Source organism: Vombatus ursinus, unplaced genomic scaffold (assembly GCF_900497805.2).
Source record: "Vombatus ursinus unplaced genomic scaffold, bare-nosed wombat genome assembly UNPS02014599.1, whole genome shotgun sequence".
Classification (NCBI taxonomy): Eukaryota; Metazoa; Chordata; class Mammalia; order Diprotodontia; family Vombatidae; genus Vombatus; species Vombatus ursinus.
The window spans coordinates 320,788-339,019 of record NW_020954377.1 but is presented as its reverse complement, the minus strand read 5'-3'; the positions used below and the strand labels follow the sequence as shown (position 1 = coordinate 339,019).

At 46.5% G+C, this 18,232-nt stretch overlaps 1 protein-coding gene across 1 annotated transcript; it reads right to left on the bottom strand.

The window, feature by feature from the left end:
• Positions 1 to 3,276: 3,276 nt before the first annotated feature.
• On the bottom strand, positions 3,277 to 16,853 carry SLC20A1 (solute carrier family 20 member 1). Its single transcript, XM_027861243.1, has 11 exons — positions 16,682 to 16,853; positions 15,746 to 16,351; positions 15,507 to 15,647; positions 15,331 to 15,416; positions 10,641 to 10,737; positions 8,961 to 9,080; positions 7,397 to 7,663; positions 6,666 to 7,224; positions 6,375 to 6,560; positions 5,620 to 5,704; positions 3,277 to 4,415 (listed from the first exon to the last, which is right to left on the bottom strand). The coding sequence occupies exons 2-11, from the start codon at positions 16,089 to 16,091 to the stop codon at positions 4,254 to 4,256; spliced, it is 2,049 nt and encodes a 682-aa protein (XP_027717044.1). The 5' UTR covers positions 16,092 to 16,351; positions 16,682 to 16,853; the 3' UTR covers positions 3,277 to 4,253.
• Between the last annotated feature and the right edge of the window lie 1,379 nt (positions 16,854 to 18,232).

Sequence of the window (18,232 nt, the reverse complement as noted above, 5' to 3'; positions counted from 1 at the left end):
TGACGAAGAATCCCCTCTAAATGCCCCAGAAGTGGGCATGTAGGCCTTGAAAACCTCTATTTGGAGGGTATCAACTACTTCCTCAAGGAATCCCGTTCATATTTTTGGATAGCTCTCCATGCAAGGAAAAATACAGCATTGTAGGCTACAAGATCTACACACTCTTATCTCCCTAGCTGCCACCTAAGAGGATGCATAAAATTACAAATCAAATCAAATTAAATCATAAATTGCTATGACTAAGTGTTTTGCCTTCCCTGTAGTGTCCCTTTTTACTTCAAGAAGGGCAGTCATACTGATGCATAGCAATGGAATTTCTTACACTTGGCAAATAAGGAAAGTTTGTCCTTCCTGACATTCCTGTCTCTGTCCCCTCCTTACTGACAATTTTCAATGCAGGGTTACTGAGTAAGTAATATATTTGTCTCCTTTCGGCTTTTTTCGTCTCCAGAGTCCAGAGAAATCAATTGCCCCAGAGGAATGTTGCTAGTCTTTCCAGTTTGTGCATAACTGCCTAAAAACACCAAGACCCAAACCTATCCCTTCCCCTTTTGTCTTTTGATCCCGTTATTTACCACTAGCACAAAGAGTAGTACAATCCTAACCTTCCCAGCTCCCATTTCAACATTTAATTTTTATTTCAAAATTTTCTCCCTCAGAAGTGGGAGCTATTAGATTAAAAGAATTCTTCTTTCTTCATGACATTCATGGCAGGAACCGCTATTATTTCATTTTTATAGATCAGGAAACGAAGGCACACCAAAGTGAAATGTTTCACCAAGAACTCTAAAATCACCATCTCAGGGTTGCATTTCAAAACCCTAGTTCAACTGGTCCCCAAATACTCTCAAATAGTCATCTGTTCTTTCTGTGAATTCTTTCTAGGAAAGGAGAGCCCACTCCTACCTGAGGCAGCTTCATCCCATTTTTGGATGGAATGATTGGGAAGTTTTTCTGCTTGGACACAAAAGGCCTGTCTCGTTAGATTCACAGCAAGCATGAAACAAAACCTGTTACCCCCCCCCAAAAAAGGTATCATTATAGGGGTGATGGTGATTTGAAATTGGGGCCATTTTCTTAAGAGTGCCCAAGAAGCAAAAAGCTTCAGCGGCTATTGTGACATCCCATGAGATCATGTAAATTGTACTGGAATAGAAATCTAAAACTTGGCCTATCACTTGAAATCAGAAGAGGCCCAGGTTCAAACCTTTGCTTACTACCTGTCCCATACTCCACTCTGAGCATTAGTTTTTGCCTATCTATAAAATAAGGAGGGCCAGAGGAAGGTGGTGGTACAGCTAGGTGGTGCAGTGGATGGAGCACCAGGCCTGAAGTCAGGAAGACCTAAATTCAAATGTAGCCTCAAACACTTCGTAGCTATGTGACTCTGGGCAAGTCACTTCACTGTTTGCCTCAGTTTCCTCATCTGAGCTGGAGAACGGCAACCACTCCCATATCTTTGCCAAGAAAATCCCAAATGGGGTCACAAAGAGTCGGACACAACCGAAAAGAACTAAACAACAAAATAAGGGAGTAAAGGAGGATGCATTCTAAGATGCCATGAGCTCTACATTTCATGATCAAGTTCGCCAAGAGTCCATCTGGCCTTTACATAATATCATGCAATAAAAGGTAGAAGAATTAAAGGTAGAAGACCTACTAACTGTGGTGCTGTTGTAAGGATTCAGGCCTAATAACCTTAACTTCCAAACAGGAAGAAAAAGTTTGTATAGACTTTAGATCCCTATCAACTTTCTGGAAGATGTCCAAGCCAGGTTTGAACTAAGACTCCTAGAGAAAGGCCTTTAGTTCAACCAGCTAGTCAGTCCTCACAGGCATGGGAATTTGGGGTCTCTAATTGTCCTTTACTCATCAACGGGGGCTCTCTCTTCCACAGCTAAAGACCTGCTATCCTGGGAGCAAGCATAAAAGAGGGTAAGGCACTTCAGGAAGCAAACTGGCAGCCCAGCTGCCAGCTGGTATTTTGCAAAGGACACAGAATTAGTTGAAAATTATATTTTTCCAATTATCACAGTGGGAAACATTGCTGAGACATTCAGCCCAAGCCTGCAATTAGTGAGCATTTGCTTACTTCTAGAAATAGCAGGCCCCCTATCTCCCAGTCTATCTGGGTCTTGAGCAAGAAGACTCTTTAGGAAGGATTTCACCATGAGAGTAGCTGTACACGAACAAGATTCCTTGGTAAGGCCTGCACCCTTTATACAGGACATATGGACAACTAGTGTTGCCTCTGGGCACACTGCCAGTCGACCAAAGCCTCAAAAAATCCCACAAGGAATCCATTAAAAATGTTCACGTACTATTATCAGAGCTAGGGAGGATCTGTTTGAGGAGTGAAGTCACCAGTCATCACCATCAAGTTTCAAATATTTGTGTGAGCATCAAAAGCAAGAGATATGTTTCAGAAACCACCAATGCAGTTCCTTTCTGTATTTTTTTACACAATAGGATTTAGACTGGCTAATGATAACTCCAGAAAGCTAGAGAGGACTAAGACAATAGGTAGGAGAAGGTCAAAGGGAACAGGGGTTCCCAGAAGACAAAAGGGATAATTCATTCACATTTGACCACAGAGTAACAATTTCCCCTCTTAAAAGGGGAACCTCCTCCAGCAGCTTCTGCTATATGCAACTGAGAAAGTCAGTACTAGCAGTTTTAGGAAAGATTTTCAGGAGTGCCCTCAAACAGGGCAAAACTAATGAAACAGCCTGGGCCATGCTTCAATGAACAGATGCTTCAGTGGAGGCCGCACTTTCGCTATAACCAGGTCATTATCCCATTAAAATTTAAAGGGCACACCCAAGCCTCATGTTTAAATGAGCCTGAGCTCTGTCCCTTTTAGCTTCAAGCAGCTTTGTATCACCTTGGAGATGACAGGAGAGAGGCAAGTGAAAAATAAAGCCCATTTCTCACCAGTCAGAAGAGAATTTTTTTTTTTTTGACGAAACAATGGGGGTTAAGTTACTTGCCCAGGGTCACACAGCTAGTGAGTGTTATGTGTCTGAGGTCACATTTGAACTCAGGTCCTCCTGACTACAGGACTAGTGTTCTACCCACTGTGCCACCTAACTGCCCCCGGAGGTCAAATCTGAGTCCTCTGGGGAGCGGAGAAACCCCCCCCAACCCACTTGAGCTCAGGTTCACGGGGCACCTGGTAGCAAGCCCCAGAGGCATTCAATGAGTAAAGTTCATGCACAAGGACATCCCATCACAGGGAGGGGGGAACAAGCCCCACTAATGCCAGACAGAAGCAACTTTCTAGAAAAATCATAGGCATTTTTATTTAGAGGTAGACAGATGAGTATGGACTGCTGTAGTATGTCCCATTTAACTGGCATGTCATTCATATTCAACCCCATTCATCCATCTTACACCGCAGGTAGAACAAAGGTCAACAACATGAGATTGTTTTGAGACGGCCGTTGCTGGAAAGGGGATATATAATTACATACACTCAACGCAAAACCAGAAATACTCTTTTTTTTCAGTGTTTCCCCAACTTTGACACTCATAAAGTAGTTAGAACAGGTTCAAGAAATGCTACCTTTGCCTTGTGGGAATTGTGAAGGCTCTCTCCTGCCCCTCAGCAGTAACAAAGTTAGTGAAACTTCAACAAATGAAGGACAAGTGGCAGGCCACTTCATCTTCCCCAAGCCCGTGAACATTCCTCCAGTTAAGGGAGTGGTTCCCATATATGCCATGGAACCTGCCACTACTTTAGAACAAATGCAGAATACAAGTTACTATTCTGCAAAATTTCCTCAGGGAATTTTCCATTTAAAAATATTTAAGGGAGGCCCCCGTTCACGTCTGGTGAACCTAACAGAGCAGATCACACCATTATGATTTTGTTTGATACATACATCAACTGGCTCTGAATGGTCCTCAAAATGACAGGGAATTATCATCAATGACAACCAACATCAAAACATAATGGAATTGAAGCCTGATAGAAAAGTAGAGAAATATGTACAGGAATTCACAGCCCAGAAGAAAGGGGACCTTAATGAGAATCAGTGGAAACCTGGCTATTTTACATAGCTAATTTTGAGACAAGTCATATTTAGCACAAAAGCAATTATAGCACAAGTGACACTTCCCTCCCACTGCCCCCTAAATGTTAAAAAGCCGTTCTCGGAGGAGTCCTCTGCAACCCTGCTAGTCATTCTTTGGGGAGCAGGAATGTGTAAGTGTGATCCCAAGCAGTGGTAGGAGCTTGATCCCGAATGGTTTCACACTCTGAGAATGGCATACTTGAAGAGGGCCATGATAGCAGCACTGATCACTCCTGAAATTGGGACAGTAACAAACCAGGCCATGAAAATGTTTCGGAAGAGTCTCCAGTCCACGGCTTTCTTAGATCGAAGCCAGCCAACAGAAACAACGGAGCCCACCTGCAAAAACCCACAACTTTAGTGCTCAAAAAGTTTCATTTCCTAGAACCCACATGATCGGCTAACATAATAGATCCCAGTTGTAAGGGAACTCAGGGACACACAGAGCACCGCTATTCTTTTACAGATAAGAATGACACTTGAGAACCCTGACCTTAACTTCGGCACAGTCAGGCCCTCTCTCTAGCACACTAACCCACACTGTTTTCAGTGTGTGATCTGGGAAAAGGCATTTATCCTCTGGACCTCAGTTTCCTCATCTGAAAAATTAAGAAGTAAATGGCTATGATTCTTAACATTCAAAACAACACAGGCAGTCCTAGAGCACACTGCCTTAGGACCAAGAACCTGGGTGTAGTCCCATGACCTTGAGTCAATATTATCCTCTGTACTGTGAAGCGGCTGGATGGCATGAGAAGCTTGAAGGCCCTTTCCAGCTGGAAATCTACACTCCTCTCTGGTCTTGTTTCACTCTCCAACATCTGAGGTCTAACATCTTATCCAGTCTTCCAGTAAGAAGGAAGGGAAGTCTAGAGGGGAACTGACTTGCCCCAGGTGACATAGTTAAGTAGCAAATGTGGATGAAAAGCCCAGCTCTCCTGTGCTGAGTCAGCCATCCCACCTTGATACCAGGCTGATCAATGATCCAGTGTTCTTGGACTTTTAATTAACTCTCTAATACACTAGGTCGACAGGGCTGTGCAATATTTCCTCTTATTAAGATGACTAGCTTGATCTTCTCTACCACCCTACAGAGACCATGGAGCCCAGAGGCTGGAGGGTGAAGGGCCCGGATCTGAATTCCTCCTGTCACCAGAGGCAAACCACCCCCTGCGCCTTGGTTTCCTTATCTGCAAAATGGGGATGGATAACAGCATCCACTGCAAAGATCCTGTCTAGTCCCTGACAAGTGCTCCTACCACAGGGACAAGTAGGAGCTCTTCCTACAGCAACTTGGATACTTGTTAATTTGTTACCTCAGGCCAACTAAGATCTTAGGGCAAACCCACCAAAAAGAAAGAGCAAGTCAAGACCTGCCATCCTATCATTACCCACTATGTACAAAGGCAGAGATTACAAATGACTATTTCATAAGTTTAAACTGCAAATGATTCTGATGACAAGGTGGAGAATCCATTTTACTGCTTAGACTGAGCTAAAGCTTTAAGATGTAGTTCAAAACGTTAACTAGTACCACACGTACCTTACAGTGAGTCGTACTGATGGGAAGGCCAACATTTGATGCAATTACTACCGTGACAGCTGACGCCAGTTCAATACTGAAGCCACTGTTGACACAAAATGGTTGCTTGTCAAAACAGCCTAGTGACCCAAACCCAGGTCTAGATCGCCTCTCCAATGATTAGTTTAAGCTACTCAGCTCTAGACTGAAAGAAGGCCCTATCAGATAACCAGCTAGGCTTCCACAGGCAAAGTAGCCTTCCTTTGTTACAATCCAAATTTGCATATAAAAACCAGCATAAAGCAATGACCTTAGTAGTTTCCCTCAACAGAAGAACCTCATATTCCAGTATGGATCTAAAAGGTGTTTTAAATTCTACCAGGAGCTTGATGCTACTGCAAACTCCTGTGCTTTTCAAACCATCTGGCAAGTGTCTCTGTTCTAGCTCCCAGGTAAGGACAAACGAAACCCAAGTGGACACACAGCTGCCCAAGCTGAAAGTCACGTACTCTTGGCACACTGACCAAGTCTCAAGTCTTGATGTGTTCACAGGTCGCTTATTTGGTCACCTGGCCAGTGGAGCTGACTTGATCACTAAGATTTTTCTAAGAAGTGTTATCAGAGACCATATAGCAGAAATTTAACCTGAATCAATGGGAATGAACACTGAAAATATGCTTATGGTTTTGCCACTATAAAATGATTTTAAATATAATAAAACACTATACAAATTCAACATCTCTATAAGATAAACTTTGGTCTTATAACCCACTTACCTAGAGGGTGTGATTGGTGTGAGATCCTTCCCCATGGTTTGAATAACTCTCCTTCCCCAGACCCAGAGACCAATACATATACCAACACCACCATACAACAGAAGCCAAATTGGGGTTGCCACTTTGGAAGCCACATCTCTAGTTTGATAGACCAAATACAGAGCCACCAGAGGTCCGATGGCATTGCTGGAAAATAAGGAGAGAACAAAACATGTCAAGATTGCAAAGACCAATCTTCTCTTTGCTTTTTGTATATGTCTTTTATGTTTGGCAGACCAAAAGGCAACTGACCTTACATCATTGCCACCATGGGCAAAAGAGCCGAAGCAGGCCGTGAGGATCTGCAAGAACTGGAAGAGCAGGGAGATCTCTGGCTTGTCCTGGTCACGCCACTCCTCCAGGGAGTCCCCACTGCCCTTCCTGTCCCCAAGGCCCCGCTCAGCCTGGACGCTCACATCGACATCGGACACCGAGTGGATGTCGGACACGGCGTTGCAGTAGCTGGTGTAGCTGTCCATGCGGACCCTCTTCTTGGAGTCAGAGACAGGACCAGTCAGCTTTTCCATCTCCTCCCCCTTCGGTTCTCCTTCTTTGGCACGGAATGAATCCAAAGGCATGCCGCAAATGGCCATGGTGTAGGACGTGTAGCTGTTGTTACGCCTCAAGGGCTTGTCACTCGAGTCCCCCATGCAATCTCCCACCTTGGCAAGGTGCAGCTTGTGAAGTAACTCTTTGTACAAGCCAGAATCTTTGTGCACGGTGTGATACTGATAGTGGCCGCTGGAATTCATCTGGTTGCTGACTGCTTGATTGAACTGGACCAGGTTCCCATTGGGCAACTGTACTGTGCCTAAGGAAGATGGAAGAAATATATATGTGTACACATACAAACTTCCCTATCGCCACCCCCTCCCTATTTTAAACTTGTAAAAGCTTTCACAGTACATTATTCTACATCAAACCCATAAGCCATCCCCCTCCCCCCCAAAAAAACGAACTGCTTTTGAAACCACAAAACTAACCATTCATTGCACTGTCAATATTTGTTTCTTTCACATCCACACTGGGAAGCCTCTCTCGCTCTGGGGCTTCCTCCAGATCTCCCAGCTTAAATGAGACAGTTCTCTCCTCCACTGCAGCTCGCAGCGGCACAGTAGCAGCTCCCCCATCAGAAACAGGGTTCCTGTTTTCAGCATCACCAAGAGACAGCTTGACTTCCTCGTGATCTTCTTTCAAGCTACTCTTTTTTTCCATTAAGGGGCTCTCAGAAGGACTGGATTTAATTTCTCCTACACAGCAAGAAAAGTCATTTTAAAGCACATCAACTTCTCCCACTCCTTAATGCATATTTTGCTTTGTCCATCCTCTTACAAATATTAAGTTTTACATATTGTAGTTCAAGAAGCCCACCTTTCATCCAATATGTCATGAGAGAGGGATGCTTTCCTGTCTCAGACAAAGTTCAAAGTTGGGGGGTGGAGTTCTAAAGGAAATGAACTACCAACCACTATCTTTATTCCTACTAATAACCTCAGGCACTAACACAGGGCATTAATTATTCTATGAAATTCAGTTTCTTCATCTTTAAAATGAAGAGGTTGAACAACAGTAGATCTAAGCCCGATTCTCATTCAGATACCATGACTACAACTATTTTATGCTCTTGAACATCCATGTGGTAAAGCTGAAAATTCTTTCAACTACAGTGGTCAGACTGCTAAAGCTATCCCACAGCATGCTGGGTTTGAGACTGGGTGAAGTTCTAAGATGCTGCTCCCCAGGCCTGCCTAGGCCGGGCTCAGCCAGCCAGACTTCGGAGATGGCGAGAAGCGCCTGCCCTCCCCCTGGGCCTCCTCCCGTCTGCAGCAGCGAGTGACACAGGGCTCACACTGCTGCAGTCTGCGTCATGTACTTTCTGGAGAGGAATAAATTGCTCTGCAAACCCAACAGCCTAAATTCTGTAACTGACAAAGGCAAAGAACAACAAGGACCTCAAAACTACCAAAAACTTAAGAGGCTAGTCATGTAATTAAGTGTTTAGTTGAACTATTCCCAGACAAAACGTAGTCTTCATATGCCACATAAAATTCATGCTCTCAAGACGTGTGCCACCAATCCAGGGTTTGGGTTTGTGGGCATCTTCAAGGGCAAGTTGTCACTTAAATAAAAATGAGTATCAATACACAAGATGCTTAGTTACGCATGCCCAAGTCAGCAATGGCACAGTACCTAATTATTGCAAACGCTTGCATTTAAGCATTAAAAGGCTCCAATCACCAAGGAAGGTCTCCCCTTCTCCCAGACTCCCTTTCAGCCTTTCTATCCTTAGCACTAAATCTTATTTATAAATAAAACAAGAAAAACTTGCTTCTTCCCCCTCCCCACCCCTCAGAAATTAAGCATCCTCTTATGTCACGCCACTCAGAAATTACCTATGAACCCTTCAGAATTTTTGAACTGATGAGTAACAACTACATAAAGCTCTCCAAAACAAAGGAACATCAAGTTTGGCAATGGCTCTCCAATTATTTTAAAATTCAACAAGTTCACAAAGCTATGTTTTTCTCTTGATGTCAGATTACTTACGTTCAATTTTTCTCTTCATCCTGGGACAGACAAGGAACCAGACGATAAGGGCACAGAAAACAGCACATCCCACCGAGATGAGGATGGTACCCCACAGAGGAAGTTTGTCAAAGCCCAGCACTAGGAGATAAAATAAGGGATCTTGAAAACCCCAGGGCAACAGCCCCCTGCAACACCGGGGAACCCTCCACGGGAGGGCTCTTCTGGATCTTCACCAGCCTAGGGTCAGTAAGTGTGAATTTCTCTGCTAGCGATAAGACAAGTGAACTGACCTCTGGAAAAAAAGACAATTCAAGTCTTAAGAACCTAATGAAACACCTAACAAATTGAACCTGATTCTTCCTTTTCCCTCTTCAGGGCAGATTTAAAGACTGCAAGAATCTGGGTGACTTGCAGCTAGCAGGGAAGGGATAGGAGAGGGCAGCTTAAGATTGCGCTGGCAATACTGAGATCAAAATGGCTGAAGGGCCACGACACCTGCAATTCTACTTTACCCCTCTGTCTCCTCAAGAGGCAAGTTTCACCACCTGATATCCAATAACAGGTTAATCTGAATTTTCTAGAATTTATTTTTTTAAAGGAAAACAAGATGGTGGTCTGCCAAATTACCTATTTTTTGTGATTAATTTTCTTGGTTTTTTGGTCTAAGCTCCCCAAATCTCAAAATATGGTCCAAGTCTCTATCTTGGTTCCTTGCAAGTTCAAATTCTAAGCATTGACTCCTAAGCCCTACAGTTCCACTGGTCTTACTCTGTCTCTGCTACTTAATAGCAATTTTTTTTTATTATGATACACAGTAACACTGGCATTGCCAAAATTTGTGACCAATGTTATCGGTGAAAAAGATTGCCCCCCCCACATGAAAAAAAATTTCATGCAGTGATTTGAAACGAATCACTCTAAAAGATGTTCATGGTTTTCACATTTTTTGTTCAAGGCCTTGTTATTTTAAGATCTCTTAAGTGGCTCCATGAATTTAGCAAAACTGATTTGTGTATGTCCTCTCTCCCTATCTCACTATGGGACAGTTACTCCAATATGACCCCTTTAGGATGTTTTAAGTTAGGCATTCCAGCTTCATCCTCTGCCTCTGCCAAAACAAAACTGCCAACATTCCAATCTTTGCAGGCTCACAATAGTTCTCCTCTCAGCTGCATGAATTCCTCTTCAAGTGCACTCACACCAGCTGTCAAAGATCCCAACTCTTCTCAGTCAAGTAGATTCAGGGGAGTGATTTAAAATTTAGGGAACGAAACCAAGGTAACTGAATTCCACTTGAGGCCGAATGAGAAAATCCAACACCTCAAGTCTTAAGACTGATTATCCGAGGTTGAATAAGGCTAAGGATTCTTCAGTAAGCAGCCAGGATCCTGATCAATTCCAGTACTTTTAGTATAAGTAGGAGGAGAAAGGGAAGGAGAAGATCATATTATCGGTGGTTCCTGTGAAGACTAAAGAGGAAAGGTCTGCAGTGATTTAGAATCTGAGCAGGTCTCTGGCTGGGAAACTATCTAGGTTAACTCAGCGTACACTAGCCTGCAGCCTTCTGTAATGGGCACAGGCCAGCCACCTTCTAGGAGATTTCAGCCCTGTAAAGCAAAAAGGGGTAAATTGGGCATTTAATGCAAGGTTTGCAACCAAGTTCAAATTTCACATTTAAATATTTTCATCTAAACTTACAGGGTGCTCCAGTGTACATGATGGAGAAGAGGTTAATTCCAATTGTGCAGGCATAGAAAACTGGCAGGGCTCGTAAGCCATTAGGAACTGGATCACTCTGAAAGACAAATTTTAAGGTTAAGTAGCTCATGGAAGTCAAGGCCCACTTATAAGCTGTTTGTCCTGAGCCTGAACATTTAATATGCACTATTTTCCCTAGCCAGATATGATAATGTGGGGCACTGTGGAGGAACCTTGGCAAGACCCAGGTTCAAGTCTTTCTCTGGCTTAAGTGTGTCTGTGGGCAATTCACTTAACCCTCTCTCAATGACCTGACCAAGTTACAAGACTGAAGGAGAGTATGGACATCAATCTCCCCTTCCTATCCTTATGCATCATTCTAGCATAGAGTTTGTTAAAACTGTTAAAAGAAGTAAAACTGTAGACTAACCACTCTTTCCATTAAGCAAGTTTCTTTCTTTCCTATGCACGTCCCCAGTAGCTGTCTGGCCTAGAGACATTAGATTCTAGTTTATATTAACTCTTTGGGCCATAGAAAAAAATCTTTAAGACACTGAAATATGATGCACCCAGTGATTACTCTCTAGTGTCTCTTGATTCAACAAAGCTATTTTCCCCAGCCTGAATGTCACTGGGTCTTGACCTAGATGAAGCACTTTAATAAAAAGGTTAATTCAGAAGTTGGATTTTAAACTGGAGAAGAATAGATACATCATTTTCATTCTTGCTACCTACTGTTTCCTTCCCTGAAATGATTTAATTTTTATACATCAGACAATAAGATGACGTAAAATTCTCCATAGTAACCACTGCATCAGAATCAGAAAGGGGACCTCATTTGATAGTTTGTTAAATGGTTCAAGAAAACAGTTCAAGAATTTATCCTAATAAAATAGTAAACACTAACAGGCAGTCAAGTTCATGCCACTGGACTGCAAACACATTGTGAACTTCTGACTATGGAAAGGTAATTTGAAACATCATCATGAACACAGAAACCCACAATTTCAGACAAGCAACTCCATCTGCCAAGAACAGAAGAATCCTTTTGCACACCTGAATGTCCCTTGCTTTTGTGAAAGGTGTTGGTGTTCTAGATATGCTAGGTATGGGAGACCAGCACAAGAAGGTCAATAATCCCAGAAGTCACTCTGTTCAGAGGGAGATTCTCTGGGCAGTGGCGGCGGTGGCAGCGGCAGCGGCAGCAGCAGCAGCAGCAGCAGCACCAGCAGTGGTGGCTGTTTCCCAAACATCAATAAAAACTGATCTCAGGCTAGCATGGCCTACCAGCTAATTCATCTGCGCCAATCTTCCCCCTAAGACAGCTGGCAAATGACCTGAGCTTTTCCTGGGGATGTAGCATAACAAACTCTAGACTCAGTCAGGAGACCCTGGTCTCAGTTTCCTCCTCCATGAAATAATTAAATGTTATGAGCAAAATTCCTATCTTACTTAACCCTGAAAACATAAGCTTACTTTCTATTAAAAACTAAAATGTTTTAGTACCTTGAGTTCTCTCCCACCCCTCCGCCCCTCACTGCCCCCCCATCCCTGCCCCTCCCCCCCATAAGGTCGGTAAATGAGCAGGAAAAGTCAAACAAGCAGAAGGAAAAAGAAGGCTTCTCTAATTCACAAGCTCCCTTACCAAGCCCTAAGCAGTGTTCTCTGTTTCCTTACAAGGGAGTGCAGTGCTAAAAGGTTTTCGTTCCACCTCCCAAACATATCTAGACAAAAAGGAAACCTCCCCTAACATCTAAACCAATATGTAATTATACAAACAGGCATCCTTGTCCAAGGCCCCCAGTTCCTAAATGCACTGAAGAAACCGAACATGCACTGGTACAGTCTATACAGACTAAGTGTTGTCCAGTGTGTTTGTTATGGCTTCAAAATGGGAACTCCTAGGGGTAAGAACTGACTTGTCATAATACCTGGAAAAGTACCACAAGGACAGGTGCTAAGAAAGCTACTGTGGAAACTGAACTATGCACAGGGGTCATCTGGGTCTACAGACCTCAATGGCAATCCATCAGCTTGGCTGGGGGGGAAATGACATCCTTATTTCAATTTAATGGTTGTCCTTTGTATCTCATTTTATGCATTCACAACCATTTTCTGAGAAGAGATTGCTAGACTTCGGACTGCCAGAGTGGTCCATGACACAAAATGGTCAATGACCCTGGCTCTTGGAGTGTGCTGTTCTCCATGGAGCCACTAGGACAGAAATGTTAAAACTAAGCACTTCTAAAGCCATAGTTCATATCCCTATCACTCACTGATTACTCCAGGGAGAAAGATTCCAAAGAAAAAGGCACGATGTAAAATAAAGGCTCTTCACAACCCAACTGCCCTTGAACTACTACTCAAGTGTTTCTAGCTGCTTAACACATTACTCTAGGCATAGTAGGCACTTAAATGTTTGCTGAGGCTTGAATTAAGTCTAACTTTAAGCCTCTTACCAAGCAGAAAACAACCTGCAAACTACTTAAGCCAGCTGCCTGATGTAAACTCCACAGCATCCAAACAGGCTCTGAAACTAGTCTGATGATCAGAAATTTGTGATCCCAAAGCAAAACAAAATCACGTCCAGTACATGGGCACTCTGGCATCTAAGAGGCACAAGCCGACTTTGTTCCTCTAAACCTGAGAGTGCCAAAGACAAAAGAAAATCCACGGGAAGCTCCTAATTAATCTGAGACTGTTCTGAGGTTTTAACTTGAAGCCATCAGGTACTATTCGAAGAGAAGAGTCATCTCTCAGATTAGCTATAAAACTTGGGTAAAACACAGGGTTACATTTTTCTCAAATCATACACAGAGAATGCCATCTCCGCCCTCTCTTTCTCTCCATAGCTGGGCTATTTATTATTCCCCTAATCATTTGGAAACAAGTTTTAAATATACTCTATCTACAGACATGGCCTCGGACACTCAAGAGACCTCAGGTCCTACAACAAACGCAGGGCTACTGTGCTGGGAAGTGGAGGGAGGGATTCTGAAGCTTCACCGTAACAGTGATGAGGAGCTTCCCATCGTCTCTGCTACCTGACCACAACAGAGGACAGAGGAGTAAGTGACAGTGCTGGCAGTTCTACAAAGGTTCCTAGAGGAGCCCATGAAGTACACGAGGGCTACACCTCACTGTATTCATGTCTCCAAATGGCCACTGAAGTTAATCTGTAATCCGCTAGAGCTTCCCCTTTTGGAAGGTATTTTGAGAAGGGCCTGGAGAATGAGAAATGACTAATTCCAAATTTCCAATGAACAAGAAACCTAACCCAGAATATCTTAACATTGAAAACCAAAGTCACCAGAATTCTGAGACACTGTAAACTAAACTGAGACCACTCTGGGAGGTAGCAACTACAGGCTCCATCTCAGAATAAAACATTAATTTACTCAGACACAGACACTGACTACAAGATTGGCCTCTTTTGATTTTACAGTAAAGCAATCATCAGATCTGTGGAATAGGTGGGATCTATCCCCACATTGAGAATGAACTCACAAGTTGAGATAATGTCCAGAATACCTTCAAAACAAAGTAGATCAGGGAAATGTGGGAGCCAATAAGAAATTAACGTTTTTATAACAAATTAACATATTTGATACAATTTCCTCAATTGTATCAGGAGTGAAGAAAAGCCAACAAAATCGTCCTAGATCCCCTGACTCTGCCCATGGAAGCACACCAGCACTCCATGCAACGAGCCGGGAGAGCAGGCTAAGTGAAGCTGGCTGCCAGTCCCAGTCAGCATGTGCTAGTTTCCCAGTTGCTAAGTGACCCTAGTTGTTTGTTACCAGCAGCCTTACACTTAGGACAGTCAAGGTTTTTGCTGCAATGAGTGACAAGAATCACTTCTACTAGTTACAAAGTTTCCACAGGAAAGTGGCACAAGATCTTTCCCTCCAGTTACTTTTAGGCCAAACAAAATTCACAGCCCTGCTTCCCCAGGGACTAGATGACCTAATAGATTTTATTTTCTCCATCTCTAATTTCTGATTTGGGACCTCACTCCAGAGCACAAAATACTCTGAGAAGATAACATTGTTCACCAAGGAAATGTAACTGCAGACAGGGCCAACCACAATTCTCAACCATCTCCGTTTATTTGGGGTCTGATTTATAAGCTATAGATTTTATAGTCAGTCCCATGGGAAACTAACTCCATTGGAAGCCGGGTTCAAAACTGAACAAATCTCAGTCTTAGAGGGGGGCAGCTGTGTGTTCAAGTACAAAAAACAAAAAAAAACCCCAAAACAACAACAACAACAACAACACTGGACTCCAGCATTGGAAAACCCAAATTCAGATCCCTCCTCCCCTTCCCATACTCCAGATCTCAGGTAATGAATGATACCGTCCTTTTCCAGCCTCAGTCTTATTTCTCAAAGAAAGGAGTTGGATTAAAACCAGCATCTATTCTATGATACTCTAGTTACACTCTACTAGTGAATTATGAAAAAAGGTAATTTTCAGGTTGCTAAACAAATCATCCTGGGAAGGAAAGCCATGCCTTCTTTATTTTATTGGCACACTGATTGCTGATTTCTAGACCTGTTTCCAATCAGATTCTGCCTCATTTAACAACTCCATCATCCCTAGACCAAGACTACCTGTCAAGCCCATTCTCAAGAAAGAAAATCTGGAATTAGCTGCTGCAGAGTCTGACAGAAAGTAAGACACTTACCTTTCGGAGGATGAAGGATCGAACTAGGAAGAACAGAATTGCAGACATGATGCCAGAAAGGAGTGGGGAGATGAACCAAGATAATACTGGGGAGAGAGCACAAGGGCAGGTCGGGATGAGCACTTTCCCCAGTCCGTCTGCCCACCTCCCGCCATGCCCCCAGCACCGGCACATACCGATTTTCAGCAGCTCTGACCACCTGACACCTTCCTGCCCCTTGGCCACCAGGGAGAAGCCGATGGTCGCACCGACAATACAGTGGGTACCAGAAATGGGGAGCTTCAAAAACGAAGCCGCTAGCTGCCACACGGCGGACCCTGAAACACAGGCGGCCGTACGGTCAGCCCACTGCCCCCGCCCCGGCGCTGGGACCCCCGGCGCCAGGACCCCCGCCCCGCCGGCCGGCCGCACTCACCGAACATGGCACTGACCGAGCCGGCCATGAGCTCCTGGGTCGAGTTGTACATGTTCACGTCGATGAGGCCCTTGCGGATGGTCTCGCTCACCTTGGCCCCCAGCAGCACGGAGCCCACAGTCTCGAAGACGCTGGCCAGCACGCAGGCCTGCCGCAGGGTCACGACCCCGGAGCCCACGGCCGTGCCGAACGAGTTGGCCACGTCGTTGGCGCCCACGGAGAAGGCGAGGACAAAGGCAATGATGAAGCCCAGGACGAGCATCCACAGATAGTCGACTAGGGGCCCGGGGGCCGTGGGCGCCAGCGGCGTGACCAGCGTCACGAGGGAGCCCAGGGGGGTGGCCATGCTTCCCGCGTCCAGGGGGGCCTCGCTTGGGGGGGCTGCTGGGGGGGGGGGGGGGGCTGTGTAAATGAGGTATGAGGATGCTATAATAAATAATATATATTACATACGATTAAATACTGTAAACGGGGGCACACGTCGCGGGGCTATCGCTATACGCGGCGCGGGGACATCTCGGGGTGCTGCTGGCTTCGGGGGCTCCGGGGGGCTCCGAGGCTGGGGCGCAAAGCCATGGCGGACCTCAGCAAGGGCTCAAGGGCATCCTGCAGGGGGAGAACCCACAATAGCACCATCTCTCGGGGGGGGGGCCGGGGGGGGAGGCGGGAGCGCCCAGGGTGGGGGCCGGGGCGGGGGCGGGGGGCGGAGGGGGGGCGCGCGCGGGGGGGGGGGGGGGAGGGGCGGGAGAGCGCGAGAAACAGAGAAAGAGCGCGCGGACCCGGCCAGGAAGCCCAGGTTCCCGCGCGCGCCTCCCAGGGCGGGGAGCCACCAAAAGCGCCCGGAGGGGGATGGGCGGCGGCGGCGGCGTTCCGTGCTCAGGCGGAGACACAGATCCTCAGCCCCCCGAGCCCGTCGGCCCCGGCACCGCTACTCACCAAGGGAAACCGGCGGCGGCGACGGCGGCGGGAGGACGGCTCCGGTCAGAACCCCCAGCACGAAGCGGAAAGAAGCGAAGCGTCCCGCCCAGAGAGCCCAGGCCGAGCCGAGAACCAGCGACTACGCGGCGCTGCCTGCAGCTCCTACTCGAAAGCCCCACGCGACATCCCGACAGCCATCACCTAGCCGGCGCACGCCGCCGGCGGCCCCTCTTATAACCGGCCGGGCGCCCCCACGTGACCCTGCGCGCCCCGCCCCGCCCTCCTCCCAGAGGGGACCCGCCCTCCCTGACGTCACCCTGTCCGCTCCTCCCAGTGCTGGAGCCTTCTAGCGCCACATGATCTAAACGAGCCTCGCGATTGGAGGCATGCGAGCCGCGGGCCTCGCCCCGTCTGGCAAGGGTCCCCCGCCCCCTCCGGGTCCCGGTGTTTCCCACGTGAGGCCGGTGAATCACCTTTCCCGTTTCGTGACCCCGTTTTGGGGTATTCTGGGCTGAACGCTGTCTCCCAGCCCCGTCCTTCCCCTCACCTGGCTACGATTGCCCCTGCAGCCCCCTAGAAGGTGCCTCGCTCTCCTCCCCAGGGCAGCCCCTCAGATCTCAGGACTGGGGGCGGCCCCTCTTCCAGGTCGGGGTTCACGGCATCAGAGTCCTGGCCTCGCCCTCGGAGAAGACGCTTGGCCTGGCCACCTGGCACCTCTAAGCCCGTGACCCGCCTGCCCTTACCCACGAGGGGCCCTGACTCCCCCCCTCGTAAAAAAAGGGGCAGGGGTCCCTGTTATCCACGAGGGGCATTTGCTCTTCCCATGAAAAAGGGGACGCGGGTGGGGTCCCTGTTATCTACGATGTCATTTGCCCTCCCCATAAAAAAGGGGACACGGGTGGGGTCCCGTATCCACAAAGGGCACCGACACCCCGTATAAAAGGGGGCAGGAATCCCTGTTTTCCACGAGGTGCATTTGCCCTCCCCATAAAAAAGGGGGCTTGGACGGTGGAGCTTCGAGGGGTTAGTCGAGGGGCACGGCGCCCGGAGTCCCGCACACCCGAGGCTGCCTGGCCGGCCTGGGAGGAAGCTGGGAGGGCCTTGAGAACCGGACAGCTCTGGACAGCTCTAGGTCCTCCGAGCGATTTCCTCTCCTTCGTTTCATCCGGTTACCTAATCTCTGTCGTGAAGGTGGCTTTGGGCCCTGGAGCGCTACCTTTGAATACAGTCCAGGAAGTAAGTAGATCCTTATCTGCTTTTCTGGGACAGGTCTAGCTGCGAAGGAAGGAGTTCATCTACCCTAAGGCTCCCCACTTGGTGTGGAATTATTTGGCCACGGCCACGGACGAAATAAAGGAAAAAAAGCTACAAAATGACATTCTCCCGGCACCGTGTCTTTGCACTGGCTGCCCCGTGTCCCATCTCCTCGCCATAGCTTCCTTCAAAGCACTTTTCTCTGCCCTCACCCTCAGTGAGGGCTTTTCCTGCTTCCTTGTCTTGTATATGCAGTTTTTTGCACTTCTTCCCATTAAAATGGGAACTCTTTGAAGGCAAGGTTTTCTTTGCTTT

Bases quoted from the DNA above. Each gene is read 5' to 3' on its own strand.
- SLC20A1 (XM_027861243.1), bottom strand. From the start codon at position 16,091: ATGGCCACCCCCCTGGGCTCCCTCGTGACGCTGGTCACGCCGCTGGCG. The intron at 7,664-8,960 runs GTAAGTAATCTG...CTTGCTGTGTAG, and splicing joins GATGAAGAGAAAAATTGAAC to GAGAAATTAAATCCAGTCCT. The intron at 7,225-7,396 runs GTTAGTTTTGTG...CATCTTCCTTAG, and splicing joins TATTGACAGTGCAATGAATG to GCACAGTACAGTTGCCCAAT.